This window comes from Hyperoodon ampullatus (assembly GCF_949752795.1).
Source record: "Hyperoodon ampullatus genome assembly, chromosome: X".
NCBI lineage: Eukaryota > Metazoa > Chordata > Mammalia > Artiodactyla > Ziphiidae > Hyperoodon > Hyperoodon ampullatus.
The window spans coordinates 3,672,602-3,696,730 of NC_136913.1; the positions used below are offsets into that span (position 1 = coordinate 3,672,602).

The window sequence follows — 24,129 nt, forward strand, 5'->3', positions numbered from 1 at the left end:
CCCCCCCACCGCGGTCACTCTGCATGTGCGTGCGTGTTTCTAATTCAACAAGCTTTAAATAGGCTCCACGTTGGGGATCCATCCTGGGGTTGCAACTTCATGAAGGCTTAACACACAAAAATGAAAGTTTTCCTAAAAATAACGGTCTCCTAAGAATGCTGTCGCATGCACTTTCCAGCCCAAAAAGGGGAGAGCCTAGTCGAACAGACGGTCTAGGTCCGCTGTGTGACAATCACATCCTCCTACAAATGAAACACGTTAGAAAACCCCATGTCTGTTGGCCACAAGGAATTAAGAAGAAAACCCTCCTTTGTCCTGGAGGAGACAGAGGTGATATGACTAATGTATATATCGATTTATATACATACAGACCACAATGGAAAGCACAATCTTGCTAAAAGCTCTTTCAAACTGAAAACACCAATAAAAGTTTTTTGTTTTTCTCTCTGTGTGTGTTTGTTTAAACGCACAGCTATACACATTTTTTAATTTTTATTTTTACAAAGTTTCTTAAATAGAGTTCAGGCTGGCATCTCTTTGCACAGAACTCTATGTACGTAACTGCATAGTCAGTTCTTTTATTTTAATAATAAAATTCTACTTTTCCTTCTCTCTGGATTACACCTCCATATGCTGGGTAAAAGCCCATAGATTCTTTCTTCACTTAAGTAGAGCCATCTGTCGTATGGCACAAAAAGAACTTTTATTTATTTATTTCAATTGTAATTAAAAAAAAAAAAAGTGTCCTCGGCTGAGTTCCAGGAGTGTCAGCTTCTACGGTCACATTGGAAACATCCAGGTCCTTGAAACTTCGATGTCCTAGTTGCACTAAAGTTTGCTGGATGGTGGAGATCTTAAAGCAGTATTGTAACAGCAATGTATACGTTTCACATTTCGTAGGGTCAGAAGTTGATCGCGTTGTACTGGGAAATGCCAATGGAAAGGGTCTGCAAGGACACGGCGGCTGCCCTTTTGCTTTTTTTTTTGCTTTTTTTTGTTTTTTTTTTTTTGTCTTATGCCAAACATTCCTTGTTTGGAGATGCTGCTTCTTTCTTCCTCTCTTTGATGTGGCTGAGGGGGAGGCACAGAGGGAGGGGAAGGAGACGGCAAAGCTATACTCTAGTGGTTGAATGCCCGTGGGGTAAATTTGTACTGTTTTGCCCTCCACTGAAGGTATTGAACGTGTGCAAAGGCTGCATCCCCGTCAGTGTGTTGGGAATCATAGTGATGGTATTTGGTGTCATAAGTGGGATGTCGTCGGGGGACCTGCGCAGCGTGAGGGTGTAGTCTGGTGGGCAGGTGAGCCTCAGCGTGTCGTGAGCCTGCAGGGACTCACACTCGTGATCATGCTCCAGCTGTTTCATCTGCAGGGACATGATCTCTTCGTTCTGGATGTGAGCGATGTCATTTGTGGTGTTTCTCTGGGGACTGGGGCGCCTGTGTGTCTCATGGCGCCTCTTGTCCTTCTTATAGTACAGCGCCGCGAACGCCAAGATGTTAAGGAAGAGTAGGGATGCCCCCACGGCAATGGTGACGCTCAACTCAGTGGAATAATCCCGTTTAGTTTCGATGAGGACGGTGGTGTCCTCGGGCCCCGTTTTATGAGGGTCCTTGGAGTGTTTGGGGTTGTTGGCGGGAGTGATGGCCGGGCGTTTGGTCGTGGGCCATATCTTGGCAGGAGATCGCCGAGTTCCGTAGGGGAAGGAGGTCATGTCCGGAGGAGGAACCTTGGTGGTTGTGGACACGTACTGGAATATCTCATTCAAGTTGTGCAAGTGAGGCACGAGTTCCAACCAGAAAGCCACTTTTGTGGCTCGGTAATGGTCCCTCACTCTGGGTTTCAAGCCAATATGCAGATAGAGCTGGTCTTTGGGGTTATACTTGGACCAGGCCACTTCCTCAAAGCGATTGGGTTTTGTGTGAATGAACTTGGTGTCCTGAGGAACTGGCTGATTAGGATCACTGGGGACAGAAGGGAGAAAAAAAGAGAAAGGTCACACTCTTCCACATTTCCCAAGTAAATTTTAATCAAATACAATGAAATTACAATCAGATAATCTCATGTGTTTATTGATATGCACAAAATACTCAAGTAGCAACAAATACATGGTGTTTTAATCCCGATGCGCTACCATTTTGCCTTTTCTTTAAAATCCCTTTACCTTTATTTTAAAAATAATTCCTGATGGCAGTATGAGAACATTTTCATAACACTTCTACATTTTTTTAATGCATCCAATTATCTTCCATGATAAAGAAGGAAACCAAAAATGTGTCTTGGAAAATTTTCAGCATTTCAAGTTTAACTACTTTTGAGTCAGAAATCTCAACCAGGGTGATTTGCCCCCAAGAGGGCATCTGGCAACGTCTGGAGATGATTTTTGGTTGTTATAAGTGAAGGGTGGTGCCATGAATTGGTAGATGCCAGGGTGACTGTTAAATATGCTCCAGGGCACAGGACAGCCCCTCCACAGCAGAGAAGTACCTGGTCCCAGGTGTCAGTAGTATTGAGGCTGAGAAATCCTGATTTAGAGGCTATGGTCCAAAATTTGTGCCATTCTCTTTCTTCCTCAAGAATTGCTTCTTAGGTAAATGAATAGATATTGTGGTTACAACTAAAATGTATGTTAAAAATCAAATAAAAACTGGCTTTTGTAATTACAAGATGATAAATAAAATTATGCATCAATTGTTCGTTCTCTCTCACAAAGAGAAATATGTATGTACTTGGAAACCTTTTGAAGACGGAGTCACGTGAAGATCAAACAACATTCCGTCGATTTAAGAAGTTTGGTAAGACGGTGCTTTTAGATATGCAGAGCTAAGGATTTTAGGAAAAGTACCACACGATGCAAGAAATTGAGGGATTTTATAGATTTCAAGTGTGCATGGCAACTATGAACCTAAGAAGTCTCCTATGATTTACATAAGTGGATACAGGCAGAAGGAGAATCATCAAAATGGAAAGATTCTCCACAAAACATGGTACTTGAAACATCTTTGCAACTAACTCTTTTAAGATAACAAACAACCTCCCCCCGCCCTGCAAAGATATCATATTCTCATTTCTTCCATTTTTTTTTAGGCTTGGTAAAGTGAGCTGTAAAACAGGTTTCATCTTAATGTGTACTGGTTTGGAAAATTTGAGATCGTGCATGATATAATGCCACCTAGTTGACACTGAACATTCAGATGTGCAGACCCAGTTTGCTCAGATCTATTGCTCCAGGTGCTCTAACTTCTATTTTCCAGGTAACACTCTTATGAAGCTGCCTTCAGCCACTGCCTGTTTGCTCATGTATCAGAAGGCTGGGGAACCAGAAAGTCCCACTGGAAGACCTAAAGTCTACAGACATTCCCAAGTAGTGTGCAGGATGCAAACGATGCACTTGACCAACAGATGCATCTGCCAAAGGAAGGACTTTAGCCCTCAGTCTGAGGTTGTCAAAATCATTTCCATACATTAAGTTCTGCAACTCTCCCTCTTTATAAGCTGTGAAATCTTGAGCAAATCCTTAAGCCTCTCTTAGCCTCATTGTCCTCATCTATAAAGTGGAAACGAATACTGGGATGGAAAGGAAGTGAGAAAGGTTAAATAATAACTACAAAATTCCTGGCATGTAGTAAGAGCTCAATAAATAGTATCCCTCTCTGCAATGCATAAATTAGAATACCTACAAATTGCTAGTGAGAGAGGACTATAAATAACATACTGTATATAGCCACAGAATATACCTAATACTATATTCTACATAGTATATGCTATATAAAAGTATATTGTATACCAGTATATATGGTACACTAATATACTAGATATAGTGTATGCTGCATAATATACTGTATATATGGTACACTGTTAATTATATATAGTATATACTGTTGAACAGTATACTGTATACCACAGTGCATACATTACACACTGTGTACAGTATATACTGTATAAAAGTATACTGTATACAACAGTACATACTACATACTATATACACACACACATATATAGATGCATAGGTATATATATGATCGTAGATATGATTATATATGTGGTATGCAGGACAAAGAAATTTTACCACATAACTGAGTACACACTAACTGCTGTGCTCTTATTAGTGAGATGATAAAATATAAAAAATTATAGGTCTTAATACTATGAGCTTTCTTATTTATGTGTTCATTTATAAACTTGAAAATAATCTGCTTTTAATTCATTTTTATATTCTTATATGTTTTCGAAAAATGTTGGATTTCATATAGCACCTCATGTTTTTTTATTTGAGTCTTCTGAAATACACTGTTGGAAAATTCCTATTTAATTGGAATCTGTCACGGAGAAATTTGTCATCGATTTTTATTGTTCTAAAAGCAACGAAAGGGAGTGAGGATTCCTACTATGTTTGCATGGATCTGATTTCACGGAACTGGGTCTTTTAGTTGCACTGGACTTTTATTGAAGAGAAGGCATCTAGGAAAGAAAGTGTCTTTTCATGGAGGATATTTGTCGATTTTTTATGGAATTCGGTGTACATTTGAAAGGTAAGGAAACACATTTATTTTGTTCTCAGAGAATAGAGGATTTTGAAAATCCGGTAAGTATACTTTAGCCCAATACAATCTATCAAAGTTCTTGGAGATGCACAGTCAGAAGCCTTAAACCAAGATAAACTCACGGCGCTTATGAAGGCTCATCATTTTCCCCTGTCGAACACCCCAAAGACAGTAAGATCTCTATGCGGGATACCACTGCCTTGTTTAGACTTTGCTTCAGCACATGGCGTGTTTTAATTCCCATGAGTAAAATTGAAGATGATAATGATTAAGGAGAGAATGAAACAGACACACCTTCTTTCTCTAATAAAAACCTCAATACCTATCCATACTCCTTGTCACCTCAACATACATTTTCACCTGCCATATTTCATTTGCGATATCATCTTAGAAGTGGAGGGTTAAATGCGTCTCCAAGGTCCTGTGGTTCATTTTATTTGCGGGAGATGGGAAACATGATCGCTTTAAAAATACCAGTGAACCCTCTGAGATGCTCCTTTGGATGGTATAAGGTTTTCCTTACCCCTAAAACCATGTAGTGGTTGACTATGTGTCCCTAGACCTCTAAGAAGAAAACTACCTCCTGCACCAAGAAGTGTGTGTTCAGTCCGTCCTATACAACTGGTAGAGAGGTTCCTTCACTGAGTTTAAAATACTTTGGGGCAATAAAGGTCACTTTCAAAACCAGGCTTTGACTGCAACTCCATCTAACCCATCTTTCCTGTCTGTTTCCTGATTTTTGCAAAGATGGAGCAAAAGTTGAAATGTAAATCGATGACAGGATATGAGCAAAATCCAAAGGAGAGAGGGCATCTGAAAACCAATGAAAACTACGTCATCCCACCTACTCGACCTACACAAATGTATTTCGACATGTTGGGATATATGTTGCTCTTCTGACGTAATATACATTGGCTTATCGGCCAACGGCCTTCCCATCTCTGAATTCCAAGAGCCTCCGAGGCGTTGCATACAGAAGGGTGAAGGTACCGCTCACAGCCGTATCTTCTGTAGAGACCTTCATTCTACCCATTTTATCCACCTCCCACCACACAGAACCCACATTGCCTTGGTCCTGGATCCACGAGCACCTGATTTCTACGGAGTGGCCAGAACCAACGCCGTCCCGCCTATTCCCAAAGAGGCTGGATGTGACAAAGCGTTTAGATCTGTGTCATCGTTCGTAACCCCTGGGATTCGTTTTCATGTTTCCCAGACATGACATCTCGTTTATCAAAACTCTCCAAGTAGCCTCAGGTCTAGCCTAATACTTAATGCCCTGGCTTCGCTGTCCTTTCCCAGCGCTGTTTTGGATTAGTCTTCTCACCTGGATTACTGAAACCGTCTCCTAGTGACGAAAGCCTCCTTCTCTGCTCTCCTTCCCTCCCTCCCTCCTTCCTTCCCTCCTTCCTTCCTTCCATGCCTACCACACACACCACCCCCACATTATGTTTTCTGTGCTTAACAACAACAACGACAAATTGGCATACCAGAGATATCTACACTTAAGCCTACTTACTGTAAGGTCAGGACTGTGAGCTCTGGTCATATAAAAAGAAGCCCCAGTGTTCACCTCATCTCAGCAAACGCGTGAAGAGTCAGGCTCATCGGGGTGCTGTTTACAAGGGGCGGCAGATGTGAAGTTCCACCCAGCGACCACGGCAAAGCATGTTCTGACACAACGTAACCCTTTCTTCTCAGCCATGTGTTGTGATTAGACATACGGTAGGATACTCTTAGAACCAAACTCCTGTCTCCGTAGTGCTTACAGGGAGCAGTGGATGGTACTCAAGTGTATTCCATTGTATTCTGTGGGTCACTGCCTGAGTATGTGTTCTGGAGAACAGAGTTAAGCATCTCACCTCACACTGGGATATCAGGGATGGTTTATCCTATGCTCTTCCCTTGCTGGCATCAGATAAGGTATAGACCCTTAATGACAGGAGAGGTGGTTTAATCCCATGCTGTTCCATTACCGGCACCATACTGCCTCATTCTCCTCACCTGGACCACTTTAGCAGCCCCCTAGGGACAAAGAAATCCTCCTCCACACAGGGCTGATCATGCCACTACCCTATTTAAAATCAATCAATGAATAACTAGCAAGCACCTCATAAGCCATATCATCCATTGGCAAACACCTAAATCACTAGACTTTGCTCAATCCCCCATATTTTGTTAAACCATAAGCTACTGAAATGGGATCCTCCTGACTTATGTTTGAAATTGCACATTGCATTGCAGGTTAGAGGAGGTTCTGAGTAACTTCCTTAAAAGATGACTTGAGGGCTTCCCTGGTGGTGCAGTGGTTAAGAATCCGCTTGCCAATGCAGGGGACATGGGTGCGAGCCCTGGTCCGGGAAGATCCCACATGCCACGGAGCAACTAAACCCGTGCGCCACAACTCCTGAGCCTGCGCTCTAGAACCCGCGAGCCACAAATACTGAGCCCACGTGCCACAATTACCGAAGCCCATGCGCCTAGAGCCCGTGCTCTGCAACAAGAGAAGCCACCGCAATGAGAAGCCCATGCACTGCAACGAAGAGTAGCCCCTGCTTGCCACAACTAGAGAAAGCCTGTGTGCAGCAACGAAGACCTAATGCAGCCCAAAATCAATAAAATTAATTAAAAAAAAAAAGATGATTTGAGTCATTCCAACGACCTTTCCAATGTGTTGTGAAAACTCATTGCATTAATATCCCCAAGTACGATTTCAGCTACGCTCCACGTGGACCACAGAAATAAAAATAGCTCCTGCTTGGATAAAATCCAGATTTTTCAGACTGACATCCGAGGCCATCCATTAGCGATATCCTGTTACCACAGTGAGATCTCTACCTGGACTCTGGTCAGATGACAGCTATTCCTCCAAGCTAAGTCCTTATTCCTTCCCCATCCGCTACTTTAGCATCTTTATGAAATCCAAAAGTATCCTAAACACGCACCACTAGTGGCCACAGGAGTATACTGGGCCAGGGATTAAGCCCAAGCAATTTTACATCTCCACCACTGTGTTCCCCAAATGAGGGGCGTGAACCACAGGCACCAAGCAAAGTGATTTTAGGAATATAGCGTTATGAAATTAAAAAGCACTCAACATCTTAAAAAACATTTTAAAGAACACTCAACATTTCCAATCTTCACTTAGTCGTTGACAGGTCCTGGTGACCTACAGGTTTGGTGCTATCATTTCTCTACCATCTCATGACATTAATTTCCTTTATTTTTTCTTTTAAACAAGAGAAAATCCATCTCACAGCCTTTGGCAGGCAAGAACAGCTAATGAGAATTTAATGGCTTTATGTGGATTTCGTAGTTTTCTTTAATGGTTCAGTTAAATTGATGACGAATGATCCTAGCTTTCCATTTAAGAAAATCATATAAAGTTTATTCCCAAAACACGTGAGAGAAAAAGAAAGTAGGTGGCTTTAACAAAAGTAAGTCATGATTTGTGTTTAGATGTTATGGAATTAATGATAGGTTTGGATGGTGATGTAGTCGATAGGCATGGCCATGGTGTGGGAAATGCTCCTGTGAGTTTTTTTGCTTCAAAAGAAGGCAGCACTTTGCAAGGGCAGGCATTATATATCTGAGTTCTATGACACAATTGGGCATTGGTCCTGCCTTTAAAAGGGGTTATGCATTGAACTGTTTCCCCCTGAAATTAAGACACACTGAAGTCCTAACACCCAGGACCTCACAGTGTGATCTTATTGGAAACAGGGTCATTGCAGATGTAGTCAGTCAAGTTAAGATGAGGTTATAGTGGGAATTCCCTGGTGGTCCAGTGGTTAGGACTCTGTGCTTCCACTGCAGGGGGCACTGGTTCGATCCCTGGTTGGGGAACTAAGATCCCGCAAGCCGTGCGGCCCGGCCAAAAAATAAAAATTAAAAGAAAAAAGATGAGGTCATACTGGAGCAGGATGGACTCTTAAACCAATATGATTGCTGCCCTTATAAGAAGATGGTCAAAATAAAAAAGAACGAAATAATGCCATTTGCAGCAACATGGATGCAACCAGAGATGATCATACTAGGTAAAATAAGTCAGAAAGAGAAAGACAGATATCATATGATATCACTTATGTGTGGAATCTAAAATATGACACAAATGAACTTACCTATGAAACAGGAACAGAGTCACAGGCACAGAGAGAACAGACTTGTAGTTGCCAAGGGGGAAGGGAGTTGGGGAGGGATGGAGTGGGAGTTTGGGGTTAGCAGATACAAACTACTATATATAGGATGGATAAACAATAAGGACCTACTGGACAGCACAGGGAACTATACTCAATATCCTGTGATAAACCATTATGGAAAAGAATATGAAAAAGAATATATATATGTCCATAACTGAATCACTTTGCTGTAGAGCAGAAATTAACACAAGATTGTAAATAAACTATACTTCAGTAAAGATAAAAAAGAACAAGATGGCCGTATAAAGACAGACGTGCTGGGAGACTGCCACGGTATGACAGACACAGAGCTTGGAGAGATGCAGCTACAAGTCAGGCAACACCAAACACTGCCAGCAAAGCACCAGAAGCTAAGAAGCAGCATGGAAACATTCCCCTATGGGTCTTAGAGAGAACTCGGCCCTGCGGACACCTTCATTGTGGACTTCTGGCCTCCAGAACTGTGAAATACACTTCTGTTGTTTTAAGCTACATCATTTTTGATACTTTGCTGCAGCAGCCCTAGGAATCTAATAAACAGGGGTTACTCAAAAATACTTGCTGACTGGACCTCAATCACCTCCTTGTCGAAAAAAGAACCTTTTGGGGACAGACAAGCATCTCTCCCCGGCACGGTTGTACCGTCTCCGTTTCCCACCGTCTTTCTTAGGTCAAACTTGTAAAATGGAACAGTCCAAAGCGGGTATCTGTACAACATATTTTCCACTCAAGAAACGTGCCACACTTTTCCTAAGACTGCAAAACCATGAAACCACTTCCCACCAGAGTATTTGGAATCATTGTAAAGAATGGTACCTGCTAACCCCCTACACATCCCCGGCATCCCCACATCCTCTCATTAGAGCTACATGAGGCTCAGGCACTGCAGGGCTGCTGCAGTATGGGGCCTAATTCCACCCCACCAGCGACCCACAGAAGAGTCTCCATTCCTCCAGAGCCGGGAGGACCTTCACTGTAAATTCGGTACAAGAAACTCAAGGTTAATGACAGGAGCACAGGCAGGTAGAACAGAACGATACCTCATTAATTTCCACAATTAGGTTATTCGACAAGAGAAAATGAAAAGATGCTCTGATATCTGTACCTCCTTAAGAGGCTGGGGAGTCTTTTCTTTCGTTGTTTGCAGAGAATCTGCTGAGTGGAATACGGGTGGACCCTGTTGTATATGTAACTCTTGTCTACTTCCTACTTTATTTAGCCAATGAGCTTTCTGTATGTGTCTATAGATAGATATACACACATGTATGAAATTTATATTAATGAAATAAACACGTGTAAATATTTATATATAAACAAAATAAATATATTTTGTATGTATATGTATATATAGAAAATAAATCTCACAACAATGGAGAACTCCTATGCATGTATATAAATACATATGCATATATATATCTTACATACACACACACACACACACGGGATTTCTCTACAGTTATGAGATTAGGAGTTATTACATGTGCATATACATATATAATATGTATATTATATACATATACAGTATTTCTATATATTTATTATGAGATTTATTTCATTCCTTGGCTATGCGTTCCATGTGGCACGTGTATTTTGATAACCCTATTATTTACCAAACAAGACAAGGTCCTATCTAGATTTGGAACTCCAGGATCAGTTTTCCATAGAATAGCCAAATACATCTAAATCTGACCCCAGGAGCAAGCGCAGAATTTTCAATATGCATCTAGCACCTTAGCAAAAATCTGAACTTGATAGAAAACAATTCAGGGGCAAAGAAAAAATGAGGTCTCCCTAGACGCTGGGGGGAAAAAGGACTGCTTTTGTTATTGTGTGTGCATGCCTGCACACCGCAGTCTAGCCAGTCATGGAAACCACACTCACATGGAGGACCCAGACAAACAATAACATGACGGGGAGAAGAACATACCCGGTTTTGGCGAAGTTCGTCCAGTACGTCATGACCACTGCGCTGAGCATGACATCATTCTTGGAGAAGTTGCAGCTGAAGAGCTCGGTGGGGCCGATCATGGGGATCCCAAAGACATAGGGGACTTCATCGCCATGGGCCGAGTCCGCCCAGCTGGGCTTCATCTCGCTTTGGCAGTGGTGGTAGAAGGCATAGAAGTAGGTGGGTGAGCCATACTGCGCGTGCAGGTCTGCGGTGGCCACGGCGGGGGCCACCCACTGGTGGTCAGTGAACAGAGCCACCAAGGTTTTCCGCCGTGTTTCAGGGTTCTCCTTATCTGCCCAGTCAGTGTACATGAACTTGATGGTTTCCCGCAAGGTGTCTTTCCCCTCTGGGTAGCCGTAAAGGTTGTCCACGAAGTTGGACACCGAGAAGTCAAAATCGTTGGGCGTCACACCATCCTCGTTGTCCACGATGCCGTCCACGAACTTCAGCCCCTCCCCCTGGTTGACCCCGAGCATGATGTCATAGTTAAGGAATTCCCCCTGCTCCATCAGGATCTGAGGGTCGTCGGGGATGACATCCCCATCGATGACGGGCCCGAAGGAGATGTGGTACGTGGCCGGGGTGATGGTCTGCTGAGTGAGCTCTCTGTAGTTCTTATTCCGAAGGCATTCCACCATATCCGTGGTATCCAGCATGTTGCAGCCCACTTTATCTGCCAATATCCGAGTGTACTTGGCAGGCTGGTAGTTCACGGCCCAGCTGGACAGGGCGGTCCCGCTCTGGATGATGGCCTTCTGGAACAGACCTGCAGGTGCAAAATTGTGGACATGCAAATGAAAACCCGAAAGACAGAAAAGCAGCTTTTACTCGGCAAAGAAGGCTCTGATTGTCTCTCGGGCATGTGAATTTCTGGATACTGTAGCATTCAGCGCATTGGGCATCTCTTTCTCTCATTTCTATCTCGTCCTTCCCCCTCCCCCACCTGCTGGACAGTGGTCTTATAGGATGCTCTCAGACACACACACGCACACACACACGCACACACAGAGTTTAGAAAACGAAACTGCATTTACACGTTAGCTGCGGTGTTAAAAACATACCACCTCTTTCTCCTTCCCCAATTTTGTGTAATATTAGTGTCTCCATCCCCAGAATTCGTAAATAAATAGTCTCAGGGTAATCATAACCCCCAGACTCTAAAAATATGCTTTGTGCCCGTAAGAGGTCAAAGGCTGTTTTCTCTTACTGGCAAAAACAGGTACCACTTTATTAGAGGGGGAAGGTCCACTGAAATCAGTTTCAGAGTATAAATTCTGGAATGCATTTTTATTTCCATGCTCCATATACTGAAGGTGCTAAAAACATGCAATTAAAATAAATTCATTAAATTAGCTATTCCTAAAGAAATCTTCACTTGAATGCCCCACTAAAACATAACTTTTTTCCAAAAAAAAATCATTAATTTCAAAGTTGCATCCACTCAAAGCCCAGACTTTTGTACAATTTATTCTGCCACATTTTAAACATGTCTGTTTGGTGAGGAATTTGACAAATCTTGGGCTGTTTTATGAGTAAAATCCTGTGTAGCTTAAAATTTCCTATCTGATCAGTCTAGTATGTGGATGTCCAGAAGTAAATAAAAGTCCATTTTTAACTACTCCGGTATGAGATGGAAGGCTATAAGATCATGGTGTTCTATTCCTTATCTCTTCCTGCCATTTCCTTGAACTCCAGCATGATCTAGCTCTGACGCCTCATAAGTCAGTGGGAGAATAAAAGCATTCAGCGGGGAGTCCAGAAGTCCGTGCCCTGTCGATGTTTAAGGTCATACAAACAATCAAGGATGAAGAAAACATGACTGCAACCAGGAAAATGTGATTCTAAACACTAGAGGATTGCCTACAGATGACACACAAGACTGAGCTGTTTAAAATGATCTGGCTTTGCCCGACACATCATCAAGCTCGTTTGGGGCCAATTTCCCAACGTTTACCATTCTGTTGGAAATGTGCAAGTACTGAATTGTGTGTCTGGCTCTCAAGGTGAATGTTTTAAAGCACCTTAAGGAAATGATGTCCATATTTGATCAATTAAAAGACATTCATAAATGAAGACAACCAGAATTAGAAAAATGTTGCTAGAAGTTACACATTTTCTCTCTCTGTCATAACTGTTGGCCGTGATTGAGGTAGCCGTGTATATGTGTGTGTGTTTTGGTAGGGAAGTAATACAACCTGGGAAAAAACTTGAAAAATTAAAGAAAAAGTCACCTATAATTCATACTATAAAATAGGAGCTACTTTAATATTTTCAGTATCATTCCTTCTTGGCGCTTTCCCTCCCATTGGTCTGCTGTGTGTAACTGTGTCCAATATCTGCATAGTATACTGATGTCATAATTAAGGAACTGCCCCCTGCTCCATCAGGATCTGAGAGTTGCTTGGAATGGCATCCCTGTCCATGACAGGGTCAAAAGGGAATGTGGTACCCGGCCAAGGTGAGGGTTTGCTGAATGAGCTCTTCATATCATGTCTCCCAGGTTAATGCATATATTAAGCACAATTCTTAAAACAAATTATTGTTCCTTCGAGTAAATGCACGTGTCATTTACAATGTTCTTGTCTTTCTGGGCTTGTAGCTTTTCCTTTCATTCTTTGCTAGGAGAATGCTGTGGTAGAAAACTCCATGAAAACACCTTTTCCCCATGTGTATGTTGATTTCATTAAGTTATATCACGACAAGTGAAATTCCTAAGGCCAACAGTCTGGCTATGTTCATTAATTCTTGATTCTATTGCTGGGTTGATTTTAGAGAACTACTTTGCAGAAATGATGCAAAGCATTACCATATTCATTTCTGATCTATTGATTTAAGGAATTAACACTCTTTCCCCATTAGTTTTGGCTGACATGTGTTTGATTACTACTAGAGTTGGTCCTGACTATTTTGTAAATGGAGAACCATGATTATATCCATGGAGAAATGGGAAAATACAGGTATTTTCTAAAATGCTCTAGGGATTGTTATCACTAAAGATCTAATTTACTCGCTTTTTCCTTTTTAAATAAAGGGTTAATACAAACATAAGCTTTTCATTCTACCTCTCCTCAGCCATCACAAAATAAAGAATCAAGAAATTCAGACTTCACAAGACTTAAAAATCATTGTCAATCATATCTTGCTAATGAAGCAATCAAGGCACAGAAAGAGTCAGCAACTTGTCCACGGTAGTGTAGGAAGAGAGGAAAAAAATGGGATGCTGTCCTATGGCACAATGATACTTCCCTTTTTTCTTTTTAAACATGTTTAGGGTACTTTAAAGAAAGATAATATAAGACTCTTTAAAGAAATATAATTCCTTTAAAGTTTCAGGTGCTTTTCATAAAAATGGTTCAAATAGATGTGGTACATCCTTAAACCAACCGATGACACAGAAGGAAACATAACACGACCTTGATGATTTAGACTATTATGAATATTCACTGGTACTTGCCAAAGTGTCACAGGGCTGCATTTCCTTGTTTTGTTTTTATTTTTATTCCATTTTTGAAGGGAGAGCCAGGAAGTTATTAAGGTGCCTCCAGGCCCACTGCACCCAATTTCTGTTGATTTTTCTTTTAAAAATCTCTCATCTGATATTGCTGGGAACCTCCATCACCAATGGACCAGAGGGAATCAACTTTAATTAGTTTGCATCAAAGACGTGACTTTATAACCATATGGCTACAAGCTCTGTTTATCACGAAATCTAAAAATCTGGAACCATAATCCATATACTGATTCTTTTTCATATTTCTTCTCCCAAGATGAAAATTGAAGTTAATAAAATTTAAAGTTGTCCAAATAAGCTCAGACAGGCAAAAGCAGGATGTAGGCATTTCTAACGAGGTCATTGTCCTCCAATTATTGTAAGCAATGCTCTTTGCCATAAGTCTAAGTGAGAAAAATATATCGTTAAGATAGTTAATAATTACTGTATTGTATACTTAAAAGTGGCTAAGAGAGGAGATCTTAACATTCTCATCAGAAGGAAAAAAATTTGTAACTAAATGGTGACAGATGTTAACTGGACTTCCTGTGGTGACTGTCACTGTATACCAATAGTGAATCGTTATGTTGTACACCTGAAACTAATCTAATGGTGTATGTCAATCATACTTCAATTAAAAAAATCAGAAAGCAAGCTGAGTTAAGGGAAGAGGATGTGAATGCATGTCATTTGGGGGATTTTCTGTGGAGGTTTCAATAGAGACTATGGCCACCCTGCATGCACCTGGATAAGAACTCAATATGGGTTCATTTCTGGGTCCCAGGGTTCCCTGCCCACTGTGGGGATGCTTTTATTACCTTCTGAATAGTGAGACAAGGTCAAGAGGCTGACACAAGAAGCACCCGCGCCGGAGCCGAAGATGGTCACTCTCTTGGGATCCCCACCGAAGGCCCCGACATTCTCCTCAATCCAACGTAATGCTTGGATCTGATCCAGGAGCCCATAGTTGCCTTTGGCCGCCTGGTCGCCGGTACTTAAAAACCCTGTGAAAGAACACAGGATATTTGGGGTGGTCACCTACAAAATATACGTCAACATCGCTGCTATTTGGAAAGACATTCCATGGTTTACTTTGTTCATTCTTTACTTTTCCTTCCTATAAATGAGAAGCAACAGTGTAGCACCTTTTCCACGGCAGAAAGGAGTATATTATGTAAATAAGAGTTACAATGGTTTTTGTTTCTTTTGACACTATAATAAAGTGTCTCATCTGGGGGTTTGTATGGGGTTAACATATAAGGCGAAATGAATCTAAAATATTTACAATCCACGACAATATCAGAAACCTATACACTTTACTAGATTTAAGTTATCACTCCTGTGTATATGTTGGTTTTCCTTGGGAAAACAAAAAAGGCTCCTAAAAGAAGTTTTTCAGGGCAAAACAGTGTGTGTGTCGGCATCTGTGTATAAGATTGCGTGCACTGTATATAAAACCAGTATAGGTTTGCTCTTCCCCATTGAATTCCTCATTAATATTTTCATTTAACTCCTTTTAATGCTTCAATTTCAAAGTAAACTATAGCCATCATGTCATGCCACACTTAAATAGTTTAGGATGCATCTCTATTTTTCTATATAAGGAAGATATCACAGTTACATGCAGAAACTTATAATTCTTTAATCTCAGCCAAAAGCCAGTGCATATTCAAATCTCCCCAACTGTCCCCAAAATAGCATGGGCTGGTACATTTTATTTTAAAAAATAGGAGGATTCTGTAAATTAAGCAATTAGATTGCACTCAAGGCATCAAATTCTAAATTCTTCCCTTTTTAAAAAGCTGCAAACAAGGCACTACGGGCATTTAATTGTGGCAAAGTGATCCGTTTTCGAGATCTATTTCATTCCCTGCTCCGCTCACATTGCAAAAAGATCTTGACCTGGAAACTCTGCTTTCCTCTGATGTTTGAAGGCATTTTGTGGGAGAGACACTCTCCCACTCAGATTCAAAACTATGAATATTTTATAAAGCATCCTCCAAGCTTAAATACTTGTACAAACTTTAATCCAACTTTATGTCCAAATCTGTCTTGAATAAGCCTTCTGGGGGAAAAAAAAGTCATAAAAAGTTGGGTTTTCTTTTTTTTTTTTTTTTTTTGCGGTTCGCGGGTCTCTCACCGCCGTGGCCTCTCCCGTTGCGGAGCACAGGCTCCGGACGCGCAGGCTCAGTGGCCATGGCTCACGGGCCCAGCCGCTCCGCGGCATGTGGGATCCTCCCGGACCGGGGCACGAACCCGTGTCCCCTGCATCGGCAGGCGGACTCTCAACCACTGCGCCACCAGGGAAGCCCTGGGTTTTTTTTTTTTTTTTTTTTCCACTTCCCATTCTTACTTGCCCCTACACGAAATCCCCAATTATGATATTTTTCCTTTCTGCACCATTTCTTTATTCCAAGGGTCACGACGTTCACCCATTTCAACGAATGCTTATTCAATAACCATGGAAAGCAGCCGCAGTGTTTATATGAAGACAGACTGATCCAAGCCCTAAAATAACAGAAATGAGAACCAATGCCTTCAAACACATCCCTAAGCAAAGCTGACAGCGATCCAAGAGGCTCTCGGAGTACCAGCTTCTCAAAACCTAAAACAAAATCTTAAAGGATGAGATCTTACACCTAACTGAGGAAAATGAGGCTTCCCTTCCAGAGCTTGCCTGAGTACCTCTGGGAAATAGGGGATGGGAGCCGGGAGGGCATTAGAAATGGTCTGGCTCAGAAGAAAGCAGCCAGAAGGGTTACTGTTGCTGTTATTCTAAAATCACAAGAATCGGGGCTCACGATGGCGTAGCCCTACAGGTAGAGGCAACATGACAACGGCCAGGTTGTACATTTAAGGCACATCACACCAACCCACTCCCCTCTTAGGTTCCTGGGGATGGATGTGAGATTAGCTCTGATGAGAGGGAGGTGTTCAGATGTTTCCAGGCCCTCCGTGTTTAATTAGCAATTACTAATTAGTGTTTCATGCCCGCGAATGTTCTGGGGCCTCCACATTCATCCCCGTCTTACGTTTTACGTGCTTTCTCATAAAATGAATCTCGCCCTGCTTGGGAGAAAAGCCTCTTTCACGCAGCTTTATGGACGGAACGGGCTTATAAGGGCAGCCTGGGTGCCGTGTAAGAACCGTAAGACAAGCCTCTCTTCCCGCATTCAGGAAAGAGGTGGTTCATTCCTAAAGGCTCCAGGAATGTTCTGGCAGAACTATTCTGTTTTTAACTCATCCGTCCTCTGCCCACCTCCCTCTTGCTCTCTGCTTTCACGGAATGACCTAGTCGCTAACTGTTTATGGGGAGGGTTTGCCACAGACGGTAAATCGCGAGGCTTTACAAAATCAGAGCCCCTCCGTCCCCAGCAAAACACAACTTCTAAACCCTCTCCGACGGCGGGCTCATTCATCTTCCATACCCTGGCAAATCTGACTTCTCCTAAGAGCAGCCCATGCAAAGCCTTGATCTTGGCAATTCTGCTCGCCTTCCAGAAGTCCTGAGGGAAACAGCTCTCCACGTGTCTCTGAACTTGAGCACAGGAACGTGGGTCTTTCGGAAGCTGGTGTTTCCATAGCGTCTGCCGTGGAATCTTCATTTATTGCAACTTCCAGGAATTGCTTTTGTTTGTTTGTTTGTTTTTTTGGTTCTTTTTTAAAATTGAAATGATAAGCAGGTCAGAGTCCCCACCGCAGGGAGAGAATGAACGCAAGTCATTTTATGTTCCCTTTTCCGATTCTGACTGTCAAAACACGGTGTTCGATATAACCCAGACAGAGGATGTGTGTGGGTTTCCTAGCGTGGGACTGTATGAACAACAACATGAGAGCAGCGCATCAACTGGGAAACAAACACACACGTTTCCAAACATCGAAGCACCCGCAGAAGTCAGTTTCCCAGATGAGCACATAACTTTCCTTGACTGGCTGATGCCAGTGATTTTAAACAAACAGCTCCTTTCATGGACCCCAAATCCTCTCAGCATTTCGGCAGATGAAACATTGGTTTTTGAGATTTACTGTCTCTGAACTGAAGCTTGTCAAGCAGTAAGCCGTGACCACTCTGCACACACAACCGAACAATGAAAGAGACGCACAAAAGAGGCCATTTGAATTCACACAGATTAATGACTAGACTGATGCTGAGTTTCATTCAAAGTAGTGGAAGGAACAAAATGCACAAATACACGGGACATGCTGAGTGGCTATTTTAAAACTTGGTTCATGGAAAAGATGCTTCAAAAACCAAAATCCCATTTCCCACCTGCATGCTGAATGAAATGAACATAACGTACGTTGTATTTGGTCTTAATATTGCTCTAGAATAGAAAGTTTCAGGGTTTTAGGACAGCCAATCATGATCTAAATGGTTGTCGTTCATTTGAATTGCAGGGTTTTAGGAGAATGATTCCAGGCCACATGGTTCTCCGTTCATTTCAGGTCAACAGTAAGAAACCCAGAGGGGTCAGATGTGGCTGGATTTTGGTTTGTTTTAACATGACTTTAATGCCACAAAGGACTTTATCTCTTAGGAAATAATTAATTACATAAGCAGAGTAGGCATTTTTTTGATGACCATTAAACAGATGATAATTACTAAGTGAATACAGAAAAATATCTTTTATATTTTTAGGGTGTGTATTCACCTGTAATTAGCAGAATTAATCTAGGGTCTCAACTATATTTCTAAAAGAATTCTATGTATGTGTGCATATATATGTATATGTTTGCATAATGACCTATTTTGATTATTTGGTTTCTTTGGAGTAGCAGAAGCATTTGCAAAATACAGCAAATCACTAGACTTTATTATATCAGAATTCCTTCCTCATATTTGTATATATATGAGTGCAGACATATATATATATATATATATATATATATACACACACACAGACACATACACACATATATATACAAACACACATATATATGTGTGTGTGTATTTGAGTGTGCGTGTGTGTTTGAGAGAGAGTGTGTGTGTGTGTGTGTATTCATACACACAATATTTAATTTAGTGGAGTAAAAGCAAAAAGGAAATGTTTAAATGAAATTGTTGTTTCAATGAGAACAGACAGAATTTACTTTAGGTCACACAAATGGGCCCAAACAGAAATCTGTGTAATGAGAATCACAACAGAGGTAGAAATGTGAAAAACAGGCCAATAAATGCACATCTATATTCTTTGATGTTTACAGGAAATTACTCCCTGGGTGCGTTTATTACAAAGGTGAAAGTGAAGTTTTCTTATTGGAACCATTTATGACTTAACCAAAGGGCACAGATTCTAAAGGATAGGGTGAAAGGGAAGGGGGTATGCATTCAAATTCTGCAGGCATGATAGGCAAAGCTAATTGAAATTGTGTGTTTTTAGTTTTCATTCTACTTAAAAATGACACGAGTCATAACTGATGCTGCTTCTATGGTATCTCATCATCAGCTCAGTATCACAGAGAGCTATTTCCAACGTCAGTAGAATAAATCGAAGACGCTTATGAAGGACACACGATTTCTACAGCATAGGTTTCCAAACCTGGGGCCCATGATGTTATTAGTGGGATTCCCAGCACTGTTTTCATAAAGTCTATTCTATCCCCACAGCATGATTTAGAATGAGGCTGCACAGATGTCTTAAAGTACTTTAGCTGAAATTATATGGATTCACAAAACTAAAACCAGTTATATTCTGGAAACCAAATACAAAGTGATAAACAGTTTATTTATTACACAATGCCAATGAAAAGGTGAAGATAATTGGTAAACATGTTTCATGATGATGAAAATTTGGCAACAGCCAGTCTGGAACCAAACCCCCTTTGAGGAGCCAACTTTAGATTCTTTTTGGTTCAAAACCTCATCCTTGATCATTTCTCCAGATTTGTTGATGACTCAAGCTCTACTGGCTGCCAGATCCTTTTGGTTTGATTTCTTGAATAGCTCATACACCTCATCACTCCTAGGATTCTGCACCCGCAGTGTCCGAGATAAGAGCTCCAATTCACTGCCTCAACCTTGCTGCTTCCAATCCATCTCTACAGTATCAATCTAATCATGGCGCTCCCCAATGGATACAAATTGACAAAACTCATGAAACTGAAAATCTGAATCCCTTTGACCCACAAGTTCTATTTCCATAAATGCTTTTTCTATAAAAAATCTCTATCTGAAAGTACAGAAATAAGTCATGCAAGGATCTACAAATAGAAATAGCCATGCAAGAATCCAATCAATTCTTATTGATTATAATTTTGAAAATAAGGATGACAGGGATCTCAACGTCCACGAATAGGAGATTTGTTGCATGAATTCTGTTGGTTGAATCCATATAACGGGAGGCTCTGTGTGTGTATAAAATGATAGAGTATTTAAATGTGTAAACACAGAACCACATCCGTTCTGTGTTTCTGTCACAGAAAACCGTGAGTTGCTGAATACTGTGTCTTATGATCCGATTTTTATGAACATCATCAAATGGGTGTGTGAAATACAAACTCTGAAAGGAAATCAAGCAGTTCATAGCACTTCTCTATAGGAAGGTAGCTACAGGTGATTTTCACACTTAATTTTAAATATCTGTGTGCTTTTTCTTCCAACTTGCAACTGCTTTTTTAGCAATCATACACACACACACACACACACACACACAGAGAAAGCTTGTTTTAAAGTCAAATGCATTAGTGGGATGTCCAGGGCCATTCCCTGTGGTCCCATCTCTACATCTCTGGACATGCTCTACACACGCCCTTTAGCCTACAAATCTACCACATGGCACGTAACTGCCCCCTGGGATATGCCCTGCCTTTCTATCTCTCTTTGCCTTTGTATATTCACTCTTCTCCATCTCTTCCTAGGATGTTCTGTACAGGGCTGCTGGGATCCTGTAAGCTGCCTTCCTCCTGTAGATGTGGCCTCACATCCAACCCCACTATTTGCCCATGGGGTACAGTGTCACCTGGAGACCAGCTCTGTCACCGCCCTGGTCCAACCCCTTAGGCAGCAATCACCGGCAGATACAGGCACTGCCATTTTATCTCTTTCCCTCCACCAATGCGGGTCCCTTTTCAACATTTTCCTAAGGGTCTCAATTCTCTCAAGTCAGTAAATTGCTTTAAGTGAGTTTCTACGATACAACTGACCATTCTCTAGGAAGGGTATCTGCCGCAGGTCCATAGCCCGGTTATTGCTTGTACTGGAATCAGTCAAGTCAGCCTTGGATTTGAATCTACAGGAAAGCCTCAGGCGTATTACCCAAGATTTCAGAGTCCTTTTCATTTTGTTTATGGTTTCCTTTACTGTGCAAAAACTTGTAAGTTTGATAACTTACAGAACGGGAAAAATATTTGCAAATGATGTGACTGACAAGGAGCTTAATTTCCAAGGTAAACAAACAGCTCTTACAACTCAACAACAACAACAAAAAAAACAACCCAGTCAAAAAATGGGCAGCAGACCTACACAGACATTTCTCCAAAGAAGACATACAGATGGCCAAGAGGCACATGAAAAGATGCTCAACATCGCTAATTATTAGAGAAGTGCAAATCAAAACTACAATGAGGTTTCACCTCACACCAGTCAGAATGCTCATCATCAAAAAGTCTACAAATAACAAATGCTGGAGAGGGTGTGGAGAAAAGGGAACCCTCCTGCACTGTTGGCGGGAATGTAAGTTGGTGCAGCCACTGTGGAAAACAGTATGGAGGTTCCTCAGAAAACTAAACAAAGAGCTACCATATGACCCAGCAATCCCACTCCTGGGCATATATCCAGACAAAACCATAATTCAAAAAGATACATGTACCCCAATGTTCACTGCAGCACTATTTACAATAGCCAGGACATGGAAACAACCTAAATGTCCATCGACAGATGAATGGATAAAGAAGATGAGGTACATGTATACAATGGGATACTACTACTCAGCCATAAAGAAGATGTGGTACATATACAATGGAACATTACTCAGCCATAAAGAAGAAGGAAATAATGCCACTTGAAACATCATGGATGGACCTAGAGATGATCATACTAAGTGAAGCAAGTCAGAAAGAGAAAGACAAATACCATATGATACCACTTATTTGTGGAATCTAAAATATGACACAAATGAATATATTTACAAAACAGAAACAGACTCACCGACACAGAGAACAGACTTGTGGTTGCCAAGGGGGAGGGGGGTGGGGGAGGGAGGAATTCGGAGTTTGGGGTTAGCAGATGCAAACTGGTATATATAGAATGGATAAACAACAAGGTCCTACTGTAGAGCACAGGGAACTGTATTCAATATCCTGTGATAAACCATCATGGAAAAGAATATGAAAAAGAATGTATATGTGTGTATAACTGAATCACTTTGCTGTGCAGCAGAAATGAACACATTGTAAATCAACTATTCTTCAATAAAAAATATTGAAAAAAAAAAGATTTCAAAGCTTCATTTTTCTCAGCTGCGGAATTGAGAAGAGTAAGTATCCAACACATAACATAGCTTGGGAACTAAGTGCACTGTGTCTGATGGACAGTGTGTGTTTAAAAACAGTCACCGACTAGACTGATTTCCTTGATACGAGAAACACATATAGCAAGTGAGGAGAGGTGTCTGTTGATAAATAAAATGGGTCTGTAGGGAAAATGGATTACTGGTCTACTTAGACTTAGTCTTTAAGATTATGCAGATGATAAACCTCATGTGCTCTTCGACTGCAAATGTGGCTGGTGAATAATTGTGCATGAAGGTGACAGATATTTCTTTACAGTCTGTTTATTAAGTTTTTATGAGGTGCTTAAAGTCTAAAGAGAAAGGCAATGCAAAATGTATATCGCAGGCTTATTCATGCTGGGAAAATTATGGAGATGCTTATTCAAACAACATTTATGATATACCACAATGACCCAAGTAATGTGCTAAAAGCTGAGGGAAAATGATACATTAGAGTGGATTTCCACAGATATTTTAAAAACTTACACAAAATCTTTTTTTTTCATGTGTGAGCTTCAATTTGTTTTTAATAAGAATATTTTAAAACTTATTAGGATTGAAAGTCATACGTTTTGCCAACACAGTATATTTATGAAACATACATAAGATATGTATTTAGTACCTATATGGTATTCAGGGTACTGTAAATTGCATTTAAGAAAAAAAGATGACATACACCTCTATGTTACAAATGTGAAACAGGATTTGGATAATTCCTCTTAAAGTGAACAAATTTAAAGTAGGCTGCTCTGTTCTATCCTCAATTGCAAAACAAGCATGATGGTAGTGGGGTTTCCTAGTATTGATTGTTGGATATCGTCGGTGGGCGGACAAGAATTAATCTGGTTTGTTCTCATTTATCCATAAGATGATCACAACTGAATGTAATAAAAAACCACGCATTCTTTTTCATCTCTATCAAACGCCAGCGATGTCTACTAACCCACATAATGTTTTCTGTGTCCAGAAATATTCCCAAGCTTTCCAATGCTGGTTTTCTCTGGGAAACTTGGAACATGATTGAGAAGACTGTTGATGGTTTCTTTTGCTGTGTAAAAGTCTGATGAGGTCCCATTTGTTTACTTTTGTTTTTATTTCTACTGCCTTGGGAGAATGGATAAAGAAGATGTGGTATAGATATACAATGGAACACTTCTCATCTATATAAAAGAATGAAATAATGCCACTTAAAGCAACATGGATGGACCTAGAGATGATCATACTGAGTGAAATAAGTCAGACAAAGACAAATATCCCATGATATCACTTATATGCGGAATGTCAAAAACGGATACAAAAGCACTTATTTACAAAACAGAAATAAACTCACAGACATACAAAACAAACTTATAGTTACCAAAGGAGAAAGTGGGGGTGGAGATAAATTAGGAGTTTGGGATTAACATATACACACTATTATATATAAAATAGATAAACGACAGGTCCTACTGTATAGCACAGGGAACTCTACTCAATACC

At 40.9% G+C, this 24,129-nt stretch overlaps 1 protein-coding gene across 2 annotated transcripts in view; it reads right to left on the reverse strand.

Moving 5' to 3' along the window:
- Positions 1-334: 334 nt before the first annotated feature.
- The window catches only part of NLGN4X (neuroligin 4 X-linked), a gene marked incomplete at its 5' end in the record, with an annotated part of 257,483 nt that continues 233,688 nt past the window's right edge, over positions 335-24,129 (reverse strand). For both annotated transcript variants that reach the window (XM_079727600.1, XM_079727599.1), the window contains 3 exons: positions 335-1,962; positions 10,648-11,437; positions 14,980-15,165. In XM_079727600.1, the coding sequence (XP_079583726.1) occupies positions 1,113-1,962; positions 10,648-11,437; positions 14,980-15,165 (1,826 nt within the window). In that variant the 3' untranslated portion in view covers positions 335-1,112. The remainder of the gene's footprint in view (positions 1,963-10,647; positions 11,438-14,979; positions 15,166-24,129) is intronic.